This window comes from Cucurbita maxima, unplaced genomic scaffold (genome assembly GCF_002738345.1).
Source record: "Cucurbita maxima cultivar Rimu unplaced genomic scaffold, Cmax_1.0 Cma_Scf00004, whole genome shotgun sequence".
NCBI classification, from domain to species: domain Eukaryota; kingdom Viridiplantae; phylum Streptophyta; class Magnoliopsida; order Cucurbitales; family Cucurbitaceae; genus Cucurbita; species Cucurbita maxima.
In genome coordinates this window covers 636,155-657,635 of record NW_019272020.1, presented here as the reverse complement: position 1 = coordinate 657,635, position 21,481 = coordinate 636,155, and the positions used below count along the sequence as shown (strand labels likewise).

Below are 21,481 nucleotides of genomic sequence, written 5' to 3'. Positions count from 1 at the left end.
AAAAATCAGAATTAAAAATAAGTATGCAAATTACGAAATTAAGAGGGACAAATTTGCAAATTTCAATATTCATGGACAAACAATTAAAGCAAGGCAGCATAATGTGAAGGCTTTGGCATCGAATCTTTGAAAAAGTAATTGAAAACATTATCTTTTTAGAATATTTATCAAATTGTCTCCCTTTTTCGGCATCCAAACCTCAGCTCAATTTCCGATTCGTAAATTTAAAAGAATTATTAATTTTTTGTGCTTTAAAATTGATTCTAAAATTAAATATATCTTATTATTTCCTATAAAATGTCTAGTTAATTATTGACTTATTATTATTTTAGTTTGACCGATAAAATATTATCATATTTTTTATTATTTTTGTCTGACCATTATATTAAATCTCTAAATTAAAAAAAAAAATATACACTACTCCCTTAACTTCACATTTCACATAGTACACTTAGTTAGATACAATCTTTATCATTTAATTAATTTAATTAACATGAAGTTAAGGTCACAACATCCCGATCATTTTTAAAAGATTTATTTCTCGACTTCTTTTATTTATATATAATTATACATATAATTTATTGCATTTAATTTTCTTTTTTTAACAAAACATAAAAGTTAAACTATGTTTGGATTATGTTATTATTCTAACGACATAGTTAAGGTAAATGGTATGAAAAATGTTTTTATCAATAGATTATATGCTTGAAAATGGTAAGACCAGGTCAAATTAATTCAAATTTTTTTTTGGTTCGTTAATTAACCACTAACGATAAGAATTAAAATAAAAGATGAAGAAGAGAGAGACAGAGATATGGAGCAGAAAGAGAGAGGAAGAAGAGAAGGAAAGAGGGAAAGAGAACGGCGGCTAATTAACCATTACGCGCCGCGAAATTAGAAGTTTCTGTCAAAGTCAACCGTCATCTCATACGGAGTGGATTGGGCCCTACAAATACAATTCTACTTCAAACTTTATATTGCCATTTCTCTCTTTTTCATTATTATTATTATTTCTAAATTCAACTGGACATATATTGTTTTATTACGTATGGTGGTGAGTTTCACAGTTTTAAAATGTATTTAAGGAGAGATTTTTACACTCTTATAAAAAATGTTTCGTTCTCCCTTTTAACCGATGTGAAATTCTTCTAATCGAAGTGGGATCTCACAATCCACTCCCATATGAGTCCAATTGGCACACAACCTGATATTTAGCTCTAATACAATTTGCACCATTTCTATTAATATGAAATATTTGAATTTTTTTTTAATATTAATATAAAGGCGTTCTTATCATCAATTTATATTTAAGGAAAATATAATTCTCTCAATAACCCTAAATCTAAATTTACATGGTTACAAATTTTTACATTATTTTATGTTTTATGTTATTTTTAATGTTAAAAAAAAAAAATTAAAGTTGAAGAATAAAGAGGGGACTTGAAAGTCGCTCCAAATTTTAATTATATTTTTTGTTGAATTTAATAAATAATAACGAATCTAGGAGTGGAAGGAGGAAAACTTCACGAGGGTGGAAATAACAAAGTGCCAGTCCTTGTACACGTTTGACCAATCAAAACGGCGGAGACCAACGCGCTAAACTCGCCCAGAGGTTAAATGACCATAATACCCTCAAAGAATAATTAGAAACCCTTCCAAAATCCAATTTTATTTAGGCGCCTTCCTTTCTTTAACAATGGTTGAAATGCTTGATGTTGAGTCGTGAGCCTCAAGCAAGTGGAATTCCCCCATCCTCCTCTGTATAAATAAACGGCCGTATACAAACCGAGTCGAAGAAAGAGAAAAAGAAAGAGAGAGAAAGAGCACTGATGGATGATGCAATTGATAGGAAGAAGACGAAGACGACGAAGAAGACGAAGAAGAGGAGAGCATTCAGCATCCAGAGGCTAAGAGATTCGTGGAAGTGGAAATTCCTTAAGGATTTCAAGTGGAAGAGATTGAATCTCCACATCGGTTTCTTAGATGCTATAATCTTTCGAATCGCTTCTCTGTTTGAGGCCATTGCGTTGGTAGGCATCGCCGGTTTCTTCTTCCTCTGTTGTGGCGGTTGCCGCTTCTGATCGATTCTGCCAGCTCAATCGGTCAATTTCTATGTTCTTCATCCTAACTTCGTAATTAACCGAATTCTGTATGTATTTGTTGTACAAGTTTCCTTCCTCTTCAGTTATTTTTTTTTTTCCAGTCGTTCTTAATTTGTTCATTAATTTGTTGTCTCTGGCCAAGCACTGCAACACAAAATGTAGATCGGTTTTCGAATCTCTCTTCTCTATTTGAATCGTTTTCTCTGTGGCTTCGATCTGACGAACTCGTTAATCTAGCAAATTCAATTCATTATAAAATTATATTGAAGAAGTTTGTTGGTATGGTAGAACTAAGAAGAATTCATCTGCAAACAAAGGTGCGGACGAATTTAGATTTTGCTTGGAGAATTAATATCATTTTCATGCGAGTGGAGAAATGAATAACTTAGGTCAGAATCTTACTGGAAACAAACTGGCCATCGACGGCGAAGAAGGAAGAGTGACAATCGTGGAAGGATTGAATAATCCTCTTCCAACTGTCTTGAATTATTCGAACATTAGAGCCTTTCACGTTTGTATCTTCTCTGGCAACATTCACTTCTCTTAATTAATTAAAGAATTGAAGAAGGATCGATTTATTCAAAGTCATAACTCTTATTTGGTTTAAATTAATGCTCCAAAGTTCACTCCTTAAAGTTTGACCAGCAATAAAGAATAACTTGCATTATAAGTTCATCTCAATTTGCAATATAATTTTTAATTTCCAAGTACTCATCATTTCTCTATGGCTCTAATTTGTTAAATCAAATACTCAAAATAGTGCATACCTACCAGTACTCTCGCAAAGGCCTAAGTCGGTAATTGACTAAGATTTATTCTTATGTGGGAAGTGCAATAAGCAATTAGGTAGGACTTTTATGTTTGATTAATCCACCACACCTAAATTGTGAAAGTTATCTTATTTATAATCAAATAAATTACAAAGATATGGAAATAGTAATAAATGGAAAGATATCTATGATAATAAGGCAAATATCTAATATTTGCCTTATAATAAAATATCAAATATAATATATATCGTAAACTATAATTTATTACTAAATATCCTTAACACCCCACCGCAAGCTAAGCGTCAGATTAAACGAACGTGAAGCTTGAATCTGAAAAATTCAAAGAGGTTGAGAAACACTTTTCATGAAGATGCTAACAACCCGGTTCTTGGCCATCAAAAATTGCAGAGGGATCGCCGCTCAGCGGAGATGCTGCCTTGGCTTCGGCGAGAATATGTCTAACCCATGAAGAGGGATTGTCGCTTAGCGACGATGCTGCCTTGGCTCTGGTGAGAATATTTCTAATCCCAAGAAGTAGAAGGGGAAACCTAGAGCAAGCGACAAAGACAATGTTGAAGCCGGAAGAGTCGCCACATTGGGCGAAAGAGCCAATTTTGGTGAGAAGGGCAGTCGAAAGAGTCGCCTCATCGGGCGAAGAAGCCAATTTTGGTAGGAAGGGCGGCGACAACTTGGTTGGCGAATAGGCCAGTGCGGCACCTAGATTCCGAAGGTAAATCTCTGCAAAAGGTTGATAGGTTTAGGTTAGGGTTTATGTGAAGGATGAAGGTTGATTGGGAAGAAAATGAGAGAGACTATATTGGCCAAGGGAAAAATCGATTGGGTTGGAAAAGGTGAGGTTGTATGTACAGAGTATGACGAAAGGTGATTTGGAGGTCAATAGGGTGGAGCCGAAGAGTAATCAATCGGCTCCGACTACGGCAGCCATGAAGACTGCCCCTGCGGCGTCAAAACTAGCAAAGGTGGTGGAGAAGAAGATTAGAGGATTCAAAAGCCATTGAAAAGAAAGAAGGAGGGTTGTTAAACCGAAAGGACTCTGATACCATGTGAATGTTTGATTAATCCACCACACCTAAATGGTGTGAAAGTTATTTTATTTATAATCAAATAAATTATAAGGATATGGAAATAGTAATAAATGGAAAGATATTTATGATAATAAGGCAAATATTAGATATTTGTCTTATAATAAAATATCAAATATAATATATATGGTAAACTATAGTTTATTACTAAATATCCTTAACAGGCTGCTGGAGTGAAATCATATTCCCCTCAAGTTTGGAGTTCCTCCTAGCTGTTCGAGTTGCCAACTTGCAGACTCTTTTTGTTGTCATAGTTCTAGGCTCATTAGACCCTCTTTTTGAAGCCAATACCTTGGGAATGGACACAAGAATCCTAGAAGTAGTTAAAAAATTGAACTTTTGTAATAACTCAAGTCAGACCCGATTAGTAGATATTGTTTGTTTTGACTCATCATTTATCAACTTTAGCCTCACGGTTTTAAAATGCATATTTAGAGGAGAAGTTTTTACACCCTTATAAAGATTATTTAATTCTCATTTACAATAGATTTGAGATGTTACAATGCACCTTTTTTAAATGAGATCTCACAAATACACTCAATTAGATCACTCAAATCTTCACTCCAACAGTTTGAACTTAAAAATAATGACAAAAAAAAAAAAAAAAAAAAAAAAAAAATTTGAGGGTAAATCTAATTTAACCGTGACAATAAAATACTGTGCATTTTTCGAACTTCGATACATAAATATCTTCTTTTTTTCGGAGCAGGTTGAGAAGTAGAAGATAACTGCCGAAGCCACCGTTTTCTTATCCCTTCCCGCCCGCTTCTTCTTCTTCATCATCTTCAACCTCGCCTCCAAAAACCCTTCTACAGAGAAGAGATGCAGACCTCAATCTTCTCCCCATCGTCATCTTCTTCACTTGCCATTTTGAAGCTCAACCAAAACCCTCTTCTGGGCCATATCGTTTCTACGCCGCGTTTGCCCCTTAAAAGAAGGCCCACTTCGACCACTCGCGCACTTCTCTCAGCCCACCGACAATCAGTTCTCAAGGATTTTCAGGAGAGACGAGCTCTGAAGGTAAACCTATTTGAGGATTCTGCAATTGAAATTGGAATTTCAGAAAGATTAACTTTAATTTGGGTATTTCTAGACCTTGAAAAGGCTGCTTCTGGTATATTCATGTAGCTCTATTTTGAGTTTGATTACCTCCTTCTCTGTCTAAATCTGTTATGCCATTGCGCTGTATGTATTTCAGATTATTTCAGGTCTGCAGAACCTTGACAGGGAAAATGTGGCTTCAGTAGTCACTGCAGCAGACCAGGTGCGTTATTTGGCCTAATAGTCATTTGATTGTTTTCTATGTTTGTCTGAAATCTCTTATTGTCTGGGAGTGGAACGAATTATTCTTCTTTATAAGGATATAAAAACCTCTCCTTACAGATATATTTTAAAACTAGGAGGCTAATGACTATAGGGAAAAGCGAACAATATCTGGTAAAAAAACGAACCATATCTGGTAAAAAAAAAATGCATGGTTTTCAAAATAATAATAATAATAAGCTAGAAGCCTAAATGGTTATCCAACAAAGCCAAACTCTCATGTAAAATGGTACATTAGGAATAATTGAGTGAAATCCACTTTAAAGGTGTAACAATTTAAGTGCTGGGATTGATGGTAATTTAATACATCATTCAACTATAATACATTTTATCATCAGATATGGAAGTTATTACTTCAATTTCAAGCTAATGACAATGTGTTTCTTCACCATGTTACTGTAATTTCGTTTCTAGGGGGGAGCGACTCATGTCGATATAGCTTGTGATGCAGAGTTAGTGAAGCTTGCCATTAGTTTAACTTCTCTTCCAGTAAGTTCATATTCTGCAAAACTTGTCTCATTCTTCTGAAAACAGCTACTCATCCTATTCCTATGTTTGCATGTTATTACAGGTTTGTGTTTCTTCTGTGGATCCAGCAGAATTCTTACCTGCCGTTGAAGCTGGAGCATTAATGGTTTGACCGCCAATCAGTTGCTTTTATACATACTTCATTTTAAAGAAGAATTTTCCCCAATCTGATTGAAAATTGCAGGTGGAAATTGGAAACTATGATTCATTCTATGAGGCAGGAATAGTTTTCTCTGCAGATCAGGTACAAGTCTTTATGATAGCATTATGAACATGTTCAATGTTCATATTTGAATTGAAGCATCAAGAAGCTAATTCTGCGTTTAATCGAGACGATTTCCAAGCATGAAAATCTCCAATCGTTTGATGGCTAAGAGGCTAATACTACATTCTTAATTTTGTATGATGTTTCTGTGATGTAGATATTGAATCTAACAAAAGAGACTAGGAGGTTACTGCCGTCTGTGGTCTTATCAGTCACTGTGCCCCACACACTTGGACTTCCTGATCAGGTTAGAGCAGGGGCTTAATGCAAGTTAGGGAAATTTGTCACCATTCTTGTTGTAGTTGTACTAACTTAAGTTTTGAGATATAAACAGGTCAAGCTGGCAGAGTTTCTGGAACAAGAAGGTGCTGATATTATACAAACTGAAGGAGGAAAATGCTCTCATCCTTCAAAATCTGGCGTGCTTGGCTTGATCGAGAAGGTGCGGAGTAGAAATATTGGTCGAGTCATACGAGATTTATCATACAGAGCCTAAATTCACCTTGTTTGAAGACAAATTTGTGGCGAATTTCTCATTGATGTAAATATTGTAACTTGCCTTTATTTGATTTTGATAATTACAGGCAGCACCCACACTAGCAGCAGCATATTCGATCTCGAGGGCTGTTAAGATTCCTGTCATGTGTTCGTCCGGGTTAAGTGCTGTCACGGCGCCAATGGCTATCACGGCTGGAGCTGCAGGCGTGGTATGCCACTTGTTCCTGACCTCTCCGTGTATAGTCTACTCAGTTTGCAATTCTGGGTCTGAGTTAATGTTTCTGTCAAGAGTATAGTAATGGACTGAAGTATTTTGATATCTTTGTCTAACACAGGGTGTAGGATCGGCAGTTAACAAGCTCAATGATGTTGTAGCGATGATTGCAGAGGTCAGGAGCATTGCTGATTCCTTAGCACCGTCAGCTGCCCGGCTAAACAGACCCGATGGCGCATTTTTGAATTTGTAGATTTATGGTTCTCTGGTGCATGTGGGAAACGTTTGCCTTCCAAATTAAGATCCTTTTATATGGCTTTCCTCCTATGGTATTAGATACGATAGTTGCATACGATGTTTTAGTTTTGGAAGAACGATAGACCAAATCTGCCATTATTTCCACGTGTTTTAAAGTCGACGACAATATTTCAAGCCGGAAGTTTTTTCGTGTATCAGAGCAAGATAAGAACTCAAACCTTCAAAATCAATCATATTGCTAGATTCCTGTCGAGAAACACATTTGATCCATCTGCACTACAAGCAATTACATTCAGTTAACAATAGAAGCGAGTTCGAACGCTATACATATACGTTGAACTCTTTGATGTATATTGTAAGGCCCTGATCTAAATCTAACCAATTATCTATAAATAAAAAAGCTATTTGCAGCAGAAATTTATACAGAAAATAAATATTAGCAGGTCTAAAAAGACAACAAAAAGGGAACGGGGTAAAGGAAAAACAAAAAACTTGTTGCCCTTACACAAGCTCTTCCTACAGAATACCAGCTATTATTCATCAATCTCCCAATCTTCCTCAGATTCTCGATCTACTCCACTTTCCTGCAATGGGTTGTTAAAAGCTCATTCTCTGTTTTTATCTTCCAAAACATGGAATGATTTTTCTGTTCTATATAAAATCAGCAAAATCAAGGCAGAGCTTACCTTCCTCTTCTTATATTCTGCCATGGCTTTATCAAACTCTGCACGTTTCTCCATGGCAATATCATAATATTGTACTTTTTCCTGATATAAGAAACCAAATACATGGAACTTTTAGGTTGTTCTTGTTTGGAAAAAGAAATTAATAATTTATCTTCTACGATGCCATCAACTTCCATAATGGATATTTCATAAACCGAGTCTCGATTCGAACTAATAACCTATAATAAGACACCCAGATTAGCAGGCAGCTACGTAGCATACACCGATCATAACCGTTCAGTATTGTAATGAATATGTCAACAGAAGTCACATCATAACGTCTAATTTTAGAAGTGTAAACCAGCTGCATGATATATATTTTTTTCTCTTGACAGAGAAACAATAATCAGCTGCATGATTCTGTGACTTTTCTAACACTGATCCCAAACCATCGCTCAATAACCCCCACCCCCAAAAGGAAGAAGGAAAAAAGTAACAACAAAGTAAAAACCCCATATTTGTGCCTATGTCATTGTCATCTGAAGAAAGCTTGAAGGTAAATCAATGAAAACTAAATTGCTAGGATTCATAACAATCTAAGTTTTGCGTAGAGAATAAACTGAAGTTGTAACAGCCCAAGTCCACCGCTAGCAAATATTGTCCTCTTTGGGCTTTCCCTTATGAGCTTCCCCTCAAGGTTTTAAAACGCGTCTGCTAAAGAGAGATTTTCACACCCTTATATGGAATGTTTCGTTCTCTTCTCCAACCAATGTGGACTCACAGAAGTTCTTATCAATCACAAAATTTAGACAAAGTTAAGCATCGACGGAACATTAACCTCATATGTCATTGTTTTCCATTTCTTCCCACATGCCTTGCCAACCTGAGGTATGGAATCAAAAGTATCAAGGTAAGAATAGACTGAGTGAGAAAGGATAAACAGATGGGAGGAAACCCAACAAAGCCAGAGGGACTAGCATTCAACTTTCCCAAACTTACATCGCGCATCGACTTGACATCTGGATTCTGTTCTTGAAATTCCTTGCGGAAGTCATCCCTTGAGAATGAAAATACAATTAAGTTCTGAAAGCTGAAATCCTAAATGGTGCCAAGTTTCATCAAATATGGTACTACAATAAGCGTGCTAAGAAGACTAAAGGAAAACTTTTCTTGCTATCCCAACTGTTGGACTGCATATGCTGAATATGATAACGATGAAGTGAAAAGCAACATTGCACGGCGACACCCAACAAATTAACTACATTTCACGAATCAAGAAGTATGACTAGGACGATTCAATCAATTAAAAATTCAGAAATCAATAGTGTGCACAAGATGACTGTTCTCAACTATAAAAAATAATAAATAAATAAATAATACTTTAGCTCAATAAGTCACTTCAAATATCTATCATAGAAACTTACAGCAGCAGCTACTGATGCAGTTCTACACGTCCATCTCATCTACTCAAGACACTATGGATGTTTCAATTAGATTTTCAAAATTACAAGTTCACAAATAGCATGTAAGTATCGTTTCTTAGCATACATGAGCAGGACGGCCTCAACAGGCTCAAAACCTCACATTGAAGCTGCAATATCAAACCATATCCACCCAAAAATATACATATGAGGCGTGAAAAGTACTCTATTCAGTTCAGACTTAAAGAAGCATTTGGCAGACAACTACAAGAGGATAATCATGATGCTCATAAATACAAAATGAAGAACGAAATGCATTGCGTATAAGCATATGAGCGTTACTCTTACAGATTGCAAGCAGTTCATATTGCAGCCACTTAAAAAGCCAAAAGCCAAAAGCCATACATTCATAACCAAATCAAGTTTGTCATGAAATTTTACGATACCCCTCCATTAACATGTGTGCATTAGAACCATGAAAATGTTTAAGGTTGACTTACGCAATTCAAGTGCTCAACAAAGTAACTTCTTAAATGAGATGACAGTGAGAGAAGGGAACGTACAAAAAGTAAAAGAAAGCAGTAGGTGGCTTCTTCGGCTTATTGACATCAAATTTATCATTTTTCTTCTTCTGATTTGATTTTGGCCTCTTATTTGTCTTCGTACTCTTCTCCGTGTTATTAAATCTGCGACCTTTTGCTGACCTTTTCATCTCTTCGCTTCTTTTTACACATAATCCCGTATCCCTGAAGATTTCCACAAAATTTGTAATGAACAACATACTCAGAAATAGGGGGGAAGGGGAACAAATTATGGACTTTGGTAATCATTTTAACAATCAACGTTCTTTTTATAACTGCATAAACTTCAAAACCCCAACGGAATCGAAATTCACATAACTCATTCCCATAATTAAAGTAGCAACTCAGAGTTCAATTCATCGTAACATCAAGAGAGAAAGGAAACACTTGAAAGAGCTAAAGCAAGCAGTTCTTCTCAGGTATTCTAAACAGTATAAGACGTTCAGTGTACTCATTACGCACTATTACTTTGATTCATGGTTTTTCTTGTTTTTGTAAGCCAAAAGAAAATTCAGAAGGATTGCTCGGAAAACGATGACCGTGAATTTAAAGGAGCAGGGTTTTGGGGCGTAGTATTTACTCTTGTGACGCTTCTTCGAACGCTTCGGAAGAATCATGCGCCGCGGTTGAAGGTGATTTCTGGGGCTTTTTCGCTTTCGCCATGGATGTGCGTGCCGTTCTGCTCGGTCTTCACTTTGGTAAGCTCCGGCTCGGCCCGAACTCGATTTTCCTGAGTAAGTTCTGAACCGGTTTGGAGTTCTCCAAAGCCAATAGAATCTTGTTCGATTGCTCTAGGCCACGTGTGAAGGTTGACCATAAATGAAAAGAAAATCATTTCTTCCTCTTTAATCCCAAAATTTTGGTAGAATTTTTTTTTTCATTTATTTAATTTTGAACATTTAGGCAGCCCATGAGATTGGGCCTAAGGGCCAACATTAATCTGCGGCCTATGAGTTTGGGCCTATGGGTCAACATTAACTTTCGGCCCATGAGTTTTGGACTGGGCCGATATTATTTTTCGGCCCATACATTTGGGCCTATGGACCGACATTAAGTTTCGGCCCGTTGAACTGAACTAGGTTGTATGGGCCGTGTAGGAGCATTCCCGCCTTAAGTAAACAATTTTCGCGCCTAATCTTAACCTCTTTGGCAACGGCCAATGGAAAGCGTTTTGTTACTCTATTCAATGTTCTCTCTCACTCGCCGTCTATTTCCGCCGGTTCGTCGACGAAGAAGCTCAGGAGAGGAAAATCAGGGCCAGCGGAATGGACGTTGGTGAAGAAATTAGGGCAGCTCACAAGCGAGGCTTTCTGGAATTCCTTGAACAGGATGTGCGTTTTCTTTTCCTAAATCCTCACAAGCTTCTTCTTCTGTTGCTTTAACGTCTCCTCACAATGTTTGTTTGTCTTACTGATTTGGATCAGGTTGGGAAAGGAATTTACATGGACGAGATCAAAGCCATGATTAATCATAAGCGACATCGCCTCATAATCAACATTTCTGATCTTCTCTCAATTACATTCTTGTTCGATTGGAAATTTACAGTAATATGGATTCTATATAAAATTCTGAAACTAATAAGGTCTAGTTTTCATGCATGATGTGCTCATGTGATTGCAGAATTTATCTTAACTCAGATATTAAATTGTTTTATTTTAATGAAAATTTTGTTTAGTTGTCTTAAGCTTTAAAACTACAATCACACTGTCCTTTAATTTTGGAATTATCTTCGGTTATATACATGGTGTTGGTTGGTTTAAAATTTTGAAATATCGAATGAAAGAACTTTCTGATTGTATCTCACAATAATTTTGATGTTTGTCTTCTAAATTATTGTGTTCGTTTGATTCGGTGATCACTGGATATAGGTTCTCTTGTTAGACCAAAAGTTGTCAAAAGTGTTCATTTCTGCCCCACAACTAGGAGTTTTACCAGCCGTGAATACCGTGACATTACATCCAACATAGGCTTGCCCACTGGATCTGTGTATCCCACAAGGGTAAATCACATTAATTGTTTTACAAGTAATTATGCTTCAATACTCAAGAAATTGTGCTGAAATAAATTGTTTTCTCAGGATGAAAATGGCAACTTGTTGATTACCGAGTATGGCTTGTGTGGATATAAAGATCATCAAACCTTATCAATGCAAGAAATGCCTGAGAATTCAGCGCCTGGTCAGCTTCCACGAACAGTGGATGTCATAGTTGAAGATGACTTAGCTGACTGTTGCAAGCCAGGTGATCGTGTTGCTATTGTAGGAATGTATAAAGCTCTTCCAGGAAAAACCAAGGGCAGCTTGAACGGAGTGTTCAGGTAGCTCGCAGGATTGTTGTCTAAGAACATTACTATATATCTTGTGACTTCTTGTACAACCTTTCATTTTCTCTATGAAAGTGTGGTGCCGATTAAAAATTAAGGTTTTTATATACATGTTTAACCCTTTTATGACTTCTGGTAGGGAACTAAAGTATGCAATCTTTTTTTCTAGGACTGTTCTTGTAGCTAACAATGTTTCTCTACTAAACACAGTATTATTTTATTCTTCTAGTGATATCAACATGATGATGGTTGGTGATCCTTCTGTTGCCAAGTCTCAACTGTTTCTCTACCATGGAAATCGACGATCCTCCTACTGAACCTGTACTTGATCTGTCTGCACAAAGGTGTTTTATACTGCTAGCAATCACGCAGCCTTCACCACATCTTATTCTCACTTTTTTAAAGAATTATCTCCATTTTCATTCAAATTCTTTGACCATGATCTTGCAGAATAGAAGCATTCAATTCTTTATTTGGTCAGCACATGCGTGCAAACCACTTGGATGTTAATCTTTTGCAGACATTGAGAATATCGTTAATGCTGCAGCAGATACTCGCTACAGCTGAAATAATGTTGCTCTTGCAGGTAAATAGGAACAATTTTAAATAACGAAGATACTTTGCTTTGAAGTAATTTGATCTAGGCCAGCATCTGTTACTAAGCTTTCTTAATCTTAAATTATATTGTTTGAGGGACTAATTCTTACAGTTTGAAAATTTGCAGAGACTGCAAGATGATAACAGGGCAATGATAGCTGATGGCGTGGTGCATATGACATCTTAATTCATGAGGACTATTTTAAGCAGGAACTTAACATAGGTAAAGCCGTCGTTACTTTAGTTTGATTTTTCCCCTCCCACCATGAGTGCAGCCTTTAAAATTTGGTAGAACATAAACCAACCACCGAGAAGAGGAATGCAAATTTTAAAATTAATTATTAAATATTTGTTTCATGATTTCTGTAAGCACGCCTAGAGTTTGACCTACTCCAGTCCTCGATCAGTAGTACTCTACTTTTATGAGGCCTGGTACAAGTTGAGTAAATAAAGTAAAAAAGCTTGATCTTGAGATTTTTTAAGAAACTCACATAAAAAAGTTTCGTCATGAATTTCTTTTAAGTTTTCACACTAATATGAGAAAGCATGTGTTCATGTCTTAGAATCCCGATCTTTGATGTAGTTGCAATCAAATTATTTTCGTTGTCCTCGTGCAAGAGGGCCTAAAGTAGCTTTTTTTTTTTTTTTGTTGTTTTTGTTTGGACAAAATCAAAAGAAAGAAAAATTAAGGGAGTGGAAAGTAGGGAAATTAGAGATGAAAATACTACTTTGTCCCTCCCGGTAAATTAGATTTTATTATATAATTTCATTTGTTCAATCTATTTTCAATAAATTTCAAATTTTAAATTGTTGTGGAAATTAGTTAAACAATAATAATAATAATAATATCTATATAGTAAAATATATTGTTGTGAATACTCTGTAATGTAAATTTTAATAAAGACCATTTTTGTTGGGAAAAATTGACAATAAACTACTGTCGGAATTAATTTTAAAATTTATGAAAAATAAATAGACGAAAGAAATCTAAAATGTGAGACTAAAATGCTATTATTTTTAAGGACTCGAATGAAAAATGGGATTACATGGCGCTTGTAGAGCCGCGGGAAGGAGATCCGTGCCTCGGCAATGGCCTTTCTTTCCCTTCCCAACGCCATCACTTCTTCCTTCTTCCAATCGAATTCTCAACGTCTCCATTTTTGTCCTCTCTGCAAATCCTTTCTCGCCGTTTCCTCCTCCAAGAAATTCGCCTCCATCTCCATTCTCAACTCCTACAAGGTAATTCTTGTCCCTATTCTATGCTGGATTTCAATTACTTCGACTTGTTTAGGGAGTAAAATGTCACTAGCATACTATTAGGACTACTAGACATGAGTTTCCTTTTCACTGCTCGCGTACATGATGTTGCGGAAAGGATATGAAGTCACCAGGCTTTTTTATTTTTAGGTTTTTATGAATTCTAGTGAATTATTCTAAGTTCTATTGCCTATCGGCAGATGGAAGGAAATGAAATTACGGAAGAAGTTGCAGAGAAACAAAGCGAGGACAATTTAAATGTGAAGAAAAAGATTTTTGTGGCTGGTGCATCCGGTAGTACTGGAAAAAGGATTGTGGAGCAGTTGCTGGCAAGGGGCTTTGCAGTCAAGGCCGGGGTTCGAGACGTAAGTAAGGCTAAAACTACTCTTTCCCCAGGCAATCCAGATCTTCAAATTGTAAGTTTGTCCATTAAATTTTTTCGGAATTTTATTGGGAATTTTTTTGAATTCTTTCAGTTGCAATTTAATTTTGTTAATCTTGTAACAGGTAAAAGCGGATGTGACTGAAGGCTCTGCAAAGTTGGCAGAAGCCATAGGTTCCGATTCTGAAGCTGTAATTTGTGCTACGGGGTTTCGCCGAGGATGGGACTTATTTGCGCCATGGAAGGTTTGCTTACAATGCCATTCAAATTTCTCGAATATTTTAATTCAAATCTCAACTCTTATTGCTTCGGTATTTTTCCTCCTTAACTGCCACGAAAGTTGCGTAGAAAATAGGTGTATTTTAAATTATCTGTTTTTACTTTCTTTTTAATTTTCTTAAAGGCACGACAAACTGGTCAAATATCACTCCTCCTTCCCACGAGTTCAAAATAAACCGTCTCTCGTCCGAAAATTGAAGCTAAATTCAAAAAAAAAAAAAACAAAACAAAACAAAAAAACAAAAAAACAGTTTTGCATTTTTCTTTCATAAAAAAAATACTCCTGATTCAAAAGTTACCCTTTCAAATTGAAATACATTAGAAATTTTTATGGAAATTGAGACTTGGAAAGGTGGGGCAACGATATGAAATATTGTGATGGTGTTCGGGCCTCAAATTTTTTTCATGTCTCCCTTACACAATTCTAGGTTAGAAATTTTGTCCATTTTTCTGATATTTCAAATCAGCATACTAATGCCAAGGACTAAAAATGAAGATCAGAATGTGTGTTACTATCACTCATTAAGGTTGACAATTTTTAAACCACCATGGAATTGGTCTAATAACCGATGAGATCTCATGGTGTTTTTGAATTCATAAGTGGAGTATGCAACCAACTAAATATTGAAGATCCAACGAGATTTTCAAAGTCAACATATGGTGGTTAGTCCTGTAAATTAGTTGAGGTGTGTAAGTTAATGCTTGAGCGCCCTCGATTATTAGAGATCTACATATAAATACATATTCATGCATATACACATACATGCATATGCATATATATATGGAAAAAGAAGAAAGTGAACAAATGTGCAGTTATTAGTAACTTTGTAACATCGTGAACATTCAATGTGGTGCTATTGTTATGTAAATCTCCGTATCTCTATTTGTTGTATTAATAAAGGAAAATACTCTCAAAATGTTTGTGCTACTGGCAGGTTGACAATTTTGGCACTGTAAACCTTGTTCAAGCATGCCGTGAGTTGGGCATAAACAGGTTTATTCTGATCAGTTCCATTTTAGTCAATGGAGCTGCAATGGGACAGATTCTCAACCCAGCTTATATCTTTTTAAATGTTTTGGGACTCACCTTGATTGCAAAGCTTCAGGCGGAGCAGCACATCAGGAAATCGGGTATTAACTACACAATAATAAGGCCTGGAGGTTTGAAAAATGAGCCTCCTACCGGAAATTTAGTCATGGCAGCAGAAGTAATCACAGTTTTCTCTTGTTTACCTTAATCGACCATTACTTCTCTATGACATTTAGGCGCATGACTGAATCTTGGTTGTTTTTAGGATACTCTTTATGAAGGAAGCATATCAAGAGATTTAGTTGCAGAAGTAGCTGTTGAGGCATTGGTTCATTCCCAAGCCTCTTACAAGGTTGTTGAAATAGTCTCTCGAGCCGATGCGCCAAAGCGTTCGTATGAGGATCTCTTTGGCTCCATAAAGCAGAGGTAGTCGTCTTCAGATGCCATCTTATCCTCGGAATTGAAGCGCTTGATATCTTGCTTCCCGGTGGCAGTGCCTCATTTTCCAAGCCCCCTTGGAATATTCATGCTATATTTCACTGCATTATAATATATTGTGTCTGTTAATACATTCATTTGCTAACGTTGATGTGTAGCTTACTTGCTTTGAATGAGAACATAAAGAAAAAAATTTAAGAACAGACAAAGGAAGAAGAAACGCCCTCCAGATTACAAAATTCTGATTTTTCAGCAGTAGCCACAATCTTTTTGTTTCCTGACATTGATTTTATATACAGTGGAGCACAAAGTTATCTAGTTCCATGACATGTCCAATTTAAAATACAAGGTGAAAATTAAGAAGGTTTGGGAATAGGAAGGCTTTATGGAGACGAAGGTATGTCTATTTGCTGTCAATGGAAGCAACGTCTCGCTGCTTCAGAGGTAAATTGGTACTAAAGCACTCTATACTTCTCTTCCTCTGTTACGTTTGTCCTGAATTTGATGAAGCCTTCAACTTCTCTATTTGTTTACGGAGATAAGCCTGTTTCAATTTCTCACGACGTGCTGCGGCCTGCTCTTGTCTACGAAATTTCAGCTCGGACGCCTTCTCTCTTGCTTGATTTACTTCTTCATGAACCTCCCTGAAGAAAACCAAAATCAAAATAATCAATGAGTGAGCTTCATTTCAGAACAATGTTATAATGGAAGCTGTCGCCAAGGGCTTGTTTGGTAATTGATAATTCCAAAACAGGGGAAAGAGGAGTTTTACCTCACAAAGCGCTTATGCTCGTTGTTGTCCACTATTCCAGACGTCCTCCCAAGTCCTGTTGTCTTTGAGTTAAACAAGAATGATGGCTCGGTCTCGTCTTCTGGAGTGTCCGTTTCTCGGGGTGCAGAAGCATCATGGTGTTGTGGTAGCTGTGATTCGTCCTGCTCAAGATTCTTGCGGAAAAAATCCACACAATATTTCTCCTGATCTTCCTCATCTGAGAGTTCCCCTTTCACTAGCTTGTCATATATCGCAGCCTTCTTCTCTAGTGCAGCATAGCTTACCGATCCATCCTTAATAGCTTTCAGCTCAAGTTTATCCCTGGATTTTAACAGAAATATATTAGACAACTTGTTAGCACAATTGTTTTGATCTAAACAAGGACATTAAAAAAAACGAATAATACACCAAATAATTGCTGTGGAAAAAACAAAGTCATCTCGCACGAGCATAATTTAGCATCGGTTGGCATACACTCCTTCCCTTGAGGTTGGATGTTCAAATCTCAATACGCATATACCCCTGCACATATTTCTTGTACTAAAAAAAACGCATACACACATCTAGGTAATCTCAGCATTATTACTTGAGTCTGTCAAATAATAAAAAGGACAGGAAGTAATTGAGTCTGTCAGCATTATTACCCCTGCACATACAACTGTTGTCGCTTTCATTCTTCCATTGAGCACCAATTGCCTATTTCTAAGGAAATAACAAAAAGGACAGGAAGCAGGATACGTTTAAAACACCGAGTTTGTAAGGTACCCTCCATAGGTTTTTTGGCCTAGGAAAAAGGAAGAGAGGTGAACTCTTCGTTTTCTTAGCAAAAGAGGTCATTTATCCCGCAGTGTAGTATGGCTATTTCGAGTGAAGGCAATTTTTTTTTTTTTTTTTTTTTCTGGATTTCATCCCTTCAGATTATATTCTTTGACAAACTCTTGAATTCTATCTTCCCCACCCCCATCTTGGACTAGAATTTGAAATTTGAACTTAGAATTACAAATATAGTGGACGCGTAGAAGCCAAATGTCCCACTTCCAAATAATCAGTTTGGGTACGAGCTCTTCCTAAGACTGTAACTTGGACTGGGAGCAAGGATACCCAACCTGCCTGTCGTAAAATTTTCTTTTTTGGGGAAATAGGAAAAAGGCATTACATTGATGATATGAAATGTTGCAAAAAAGAAAGAAGAGCCAAACCCCTAATCCAAGGAAGATTACAACGGAGACAAAAGGTCTTCCAATTGACAAAAAAAAAAAAAAAAAAACATTTAGACTATACAGTAACGTTTACAGATAGAGCAATACCAAAAACAGTTTCTAGAAAAATATCAAGAAGTTCTATTGTACTGTTGGAAGTTAATTTTATGTTTGAAAGTTAGGTTGTTCCATGATGTTTACAAAAGACCTTCCCAATTTACAATGAGAGAGGACAATTTACACCAAGAAATAGCGTGGTAAACCGCATTGTTGAAGAAAGCTATGATGAGGTTTTTCTATAGGCTTTTGCATTCTTGAAGGAGTGGTACGTTAAAACCGTGTCCAATAAATCCTTTGCCAACCTAGAAAAAGTGACGGCATCCGAAAATATTGAGAATCCTTGTCCAAAAGTTTTGCGCGTATGTGTATTGCATAAATAGGTGGCTTCGTGATTTGTTGTCTTTCTTGCATAATTCGTACCAACTTGGAAATAGAGTCATATAGGGCATTCTTTTTTGTAGATTTTCACTTATGCTAATGGCTTTATGTACTATTTCCTAGGAGAAAAACTTCACCTTTTTGGGTGATTTCCTTTCCATATTGTCTTTGCTAGCGTGGAGTTTATTGCTTCTACTTTTTTCCTTATATCCATCATCACGGACATTGTAGAGAAGACCTCATCAACACCAGGAAGCCATGTCAATGAGTTTGCTTCTTTAGACAATACAACTGAGGCAAGATCGAGAATTAATTTGGCTCATTCCATAGCTTCATTATCCTTTAGGTTCCTACTGAGCTTCAGCTCCCAGAAATTGTTAGACATCATTCCATGTTTCTTTGATTGTGGTTGTTTTGTTATGAGACAACCCATACAAAAATGGATACTACAAGGCTAGCGTGGTGTTTTCAATCCATGGATCAGCCCAAAAAAATGTGCTTCCTCTGTCACCCACCCTACCCTATGGCAAATTTGGTAGTGATGAGGTTTTGATATTTTTTTATGTACTTCCATGGCCCCTTTGAGGAAGTTGGAGAGAGTTGATTTATGGAGTATATTTAGCTTGTATAAGTTTTCTCACACGACATTTCCTTCGTGATGTTATCTCCATATCCATTTGGCAAAGAGAGCTTTGTTCTTCTCCTTCATTGAAAATAGACCAAATCCTCCCTTGTCTATTGGGAGATTCATGACATTCCATCGGATGGGTGTGAGCCATCTTTCCACGTATGGTTTCTAAATAATTTTTCTATATCTTTAACAGCTTTTTGTGGCATTTCGAGTGGAAGTATAACCTGATGGTCATGTTGATAGCCTTCTTTCTATTTTTTAACAATGGTCTTCCAGAAGGAGAAGGATATGTGGATTCCCTTTAAAGGTAAACCTAGGTACATATTTGGCCATTCATCCTTTTTACAACCATATTCCGTTGGCAATGTCTTCGATAATTTTATGCTAACATTGATGCCCACAATCTCTATTTTCAGGAGATTGAAATTTTGTCCAGAGAAGATTTCAAAGGTTTTTACGATCTTGATCATGTTTTTTATGGAGGAGACATGTGGTAAATTAGAGAAGAGGATTATATCGTTCGCAAATTGAAGGTGGTTGATGCTTAAGCCTTCATTACCAAACTGAAAGTCCTTCATTTGCCCTTCAAATTCAGCATGGGTGAGTAGGCAAATTTTTAGCCAAAGAATCCCCATTTTCTTCATAAAAGGATGATGATGTCAAGTCAAGATGGTAGCCAGGATACCATTTAATTTGTTAGGAAGAGTGCCACATGCCAATTTGTTAACAAAAGAACAGTGCAAAATAAGTGACCTTGTGTCTCGGTATCATTCAAAAGACACCAACCTGGAGTGAGGTTGCGTTGGATGTCTCTCTGGATTATACGTGTGGTGATACTTTCAAGGTTGAACTCCTAAAGAAATTTTTTAAAATTTTTGGGAAATTTACCATCCAATGCAAAGTCCACTAGAGAATGGAAAAGGCTCTAATTTTGTATCAGAATTGAAAAGGGAGCAAGCTTAAAACGAGCTGGGAGGCTTAAAGGGCCATTCGGAGATATCTTCCTCAATTAAGGATCTTCTGAAGATGTAATTCCAACTATGAGAGGTGATTTTCCTAAACTAAACCATATTTCCTCAATGATGATCAGAGTAAATACAGTGGCAAAATCAGATCAAAAAACATCAAATGGGGTTACCTATTACGGAATGTGGCAAGATGAGTACATCAGTCCATCATCCATGTTGCTGTATAGAAAAAGGACTTGCCTCACATCCTCTAAATATTTGGCTCTAAAATGACAAGTTATTAATGCCATGCATCGATGAAATGTTCAGACACTTTCCCTTGACAGATGAAATTAGGATACTTTTAGCTCTTCATTCTGCAAACAGGCAGGATCAGGTCCATTTTTAGTTGGGGAGGTAGAGTAACTTGGTAATACTTTCATGAACTTTTCCATTAGCAGCGGAATTCGGACAAATGTTTAAAGCACTCATAGCAGAGGGACAAGCTTCGAAGTTCTAAATTTTCACTTGATACACAAGACTAAGGCTCTTGTTATAAATTAGTTGAGCTTGTAGGCGCATATGAATTACTGCATCTCTCTTTATACAGAGGAAACCATTCATTTGATTCAGGTATGTTCTTTCAGCCTCACATGAATCAATTCCATTCTCGCTTTGTATCTAAAGTGAAAAGCTATTAGAAAAACAAATCCAACGCAATCTTCGATGCTCGTAGACCCCAAACTCCAATGACCAAATCCTAACAGACACTCACAAATTCAACCACAACAATTAAAATAGGAAATCATAAAAGAAGAAATCAAAAGCATACTTGAGAGCGCGGGCCTCGACGCCGGAATTGTGGGAGGAGAGAAGGTCTTTGGTAGTAATCTTCTTCTTTGCACGGTGGAACTCGACGTCGGGGCCAGCCAATTCCTTGGACTTTTTGGACTCTTCTTGAGACTTGTAGAGGTGAGCCTTGAGCTCCATGATTGAAGATGCGCCGACACCAGCTATGGCCTTGTGCTTTTTCGGCATGATCGAAGACTCCGTCAGCCATCCCAGCGATTCTACAACCACCCTCTTCTTCTTTCCCTCCTCTCCCATCTTCTTCAGTAATGAAAGAGCAATCGAAGAAAGAAAATATGAGGAATTCAGATGCCCTATTGTTTAGATTCTTCTTCTCTGCGAAGTCGGAGATGAAACCGATCGTGCTCGCCCTTTCAATCCGTACCTTCTGGTGTGACTCAATACGGTTTATTGGTTGCCGATGATTCGGGCCGGATGTGGAACTCAAATTAAACCTAACCTGGTTCAATTCAGCCCATAGTGATATTATTATTATTATTATTATTATTATTATTATTTTCAAATTATAACACGCCTCAATTTTAGAAAAATATGATTTATAATAGTTAGAAGATTAAATTGAAATTGTTGAATTAATAAAATTAATAAAAA

The 21,481-nt window shown here is 36.7% G+C and overlaps 4 protein-coding genes across 5 annotated transcripts; 2 read left to right on the top strand and 2 right to left on the bottom strand.

Annotated features, from left to right (window-relative positions):
- The first annotated feature begins 4,662 nt into the window (after window positions 1-4,662).
- On the top strand, window positions 4,663-7,287 carry LOC111478362 (uncharacterized protein ycf23-like). Of its 2 annotated transcripts, XR_002717459.1 has the most exons (10): window positions 4,663-4,995; window positions 5,174-5,239; window positions 5,713-5,787; window positions 5,870-5,932; window positions 6,011-6,070; window positions 6,249-6,338; window positions 6,426-6,533; window positions 6,676-6,798; window positions 6,925-7,166; window positions 7,209-7,287. XR_002717459.1 is itself a non-coding variant. In XM_023122568.1 (9 exons), exons 1-9 carry the CDS (start codon window positions 4,798-4,800, stop codon window positions 7,054-7,056), a joined length of 915 nt encoding a protein of 304 aa, XP_022978336.1. In that variant the 5' UTR covers window positions 4,663-4,797; the 3' UTR covers window positions 7,057-7,242. The 2 variants fall into 2 exon arrangements, 1 of the variants encoding a protein (XP_022978336.1); XM_023122568.1 differs by having other exon boundaries at window positions 6,925-7,242.
- Window positions 7,284-10,545, bottom strand: LOC111478363 (high mobility group B protein 14). Its single transcript, XM_023122569.1, has 6 exons — window positions 10,309-10,545; window positions 9,711-9,893; window positions 8,726-8,783; window positions 8,565-8,609; window positions 7,748-7,828; window positions 7,284-7,645 (listed from the first exon to the last, which is right to left on the bottom strand). Exons 1-6 carry the CDS (start codon window positions 10,389-10,391, stop codon window positions 7,595-7,597), a joined length of 501 nt encoding a protein of 166 aa, XP_022978337.1. The 5' UTR covers window positions 10,392-10,545; the 3' UTR covers window positions 7,284-7,594.
- A 997-nt stretch (window positions 10,546-11,542) lies between these two features.
- On the top strand, window positions 11,543-16,314 carry LOC111478024 (uncharacterized protein At2g34460, chloroplastic-like). Its single transcript, XM_023122082.1, has 10 exons — window positions 11,543-11,727; window positions 11,806-12,044; window positions 12,280-12,394; window positions 12,501-12,636; window positions 12,775-12,870; window positions 13,670-13,886; window positions 14,105-14,320; window positions 14,412-14,531; window positions 15,501-15,773; window positions 15,861-16,314. Exons 6-10 carry the CDS (start codon window positions 13,737-13,739, stop codon window positions 16,023-16,025), a joined length of 924 nt encoding a protein of 307 aa, XP_022977850.1. The 5' UTR covers window positions 11,543-11,727; window positions 11,806-12,044; window positions 12,280-12,394; window positions 12,501-12,636; window positions 12,775-12,870; window positions 13,670-13,736; the 3' UTR covers window positions 16,026-16,314.
- On the bottom strand, window positions 16,279-21,274 carry LOC111478025 (uncharacterized protein At4g18257-like). Its single transcript, XM_023122083.1, has 3 exons — window positions 20,853-21,274; window positions 16,806-17,126; window positions 16,279-16,677 (listed from the first exon to the last, which is right to left on the bottom strand). Exons 1-3 carry the CDS (start codon window positions 21,125-21,127, stop codon window positions 16,518-16,520), a joined length of 756 nt encoding a protein of 251 aa, XP_022977851.1. The 5' UTR covers window positions 21,128-21,274; the 3' UTR covers window positions 16,279-16,517.
- Window positions 21,275-21,481: the final 207 nt, after the last annotated feature.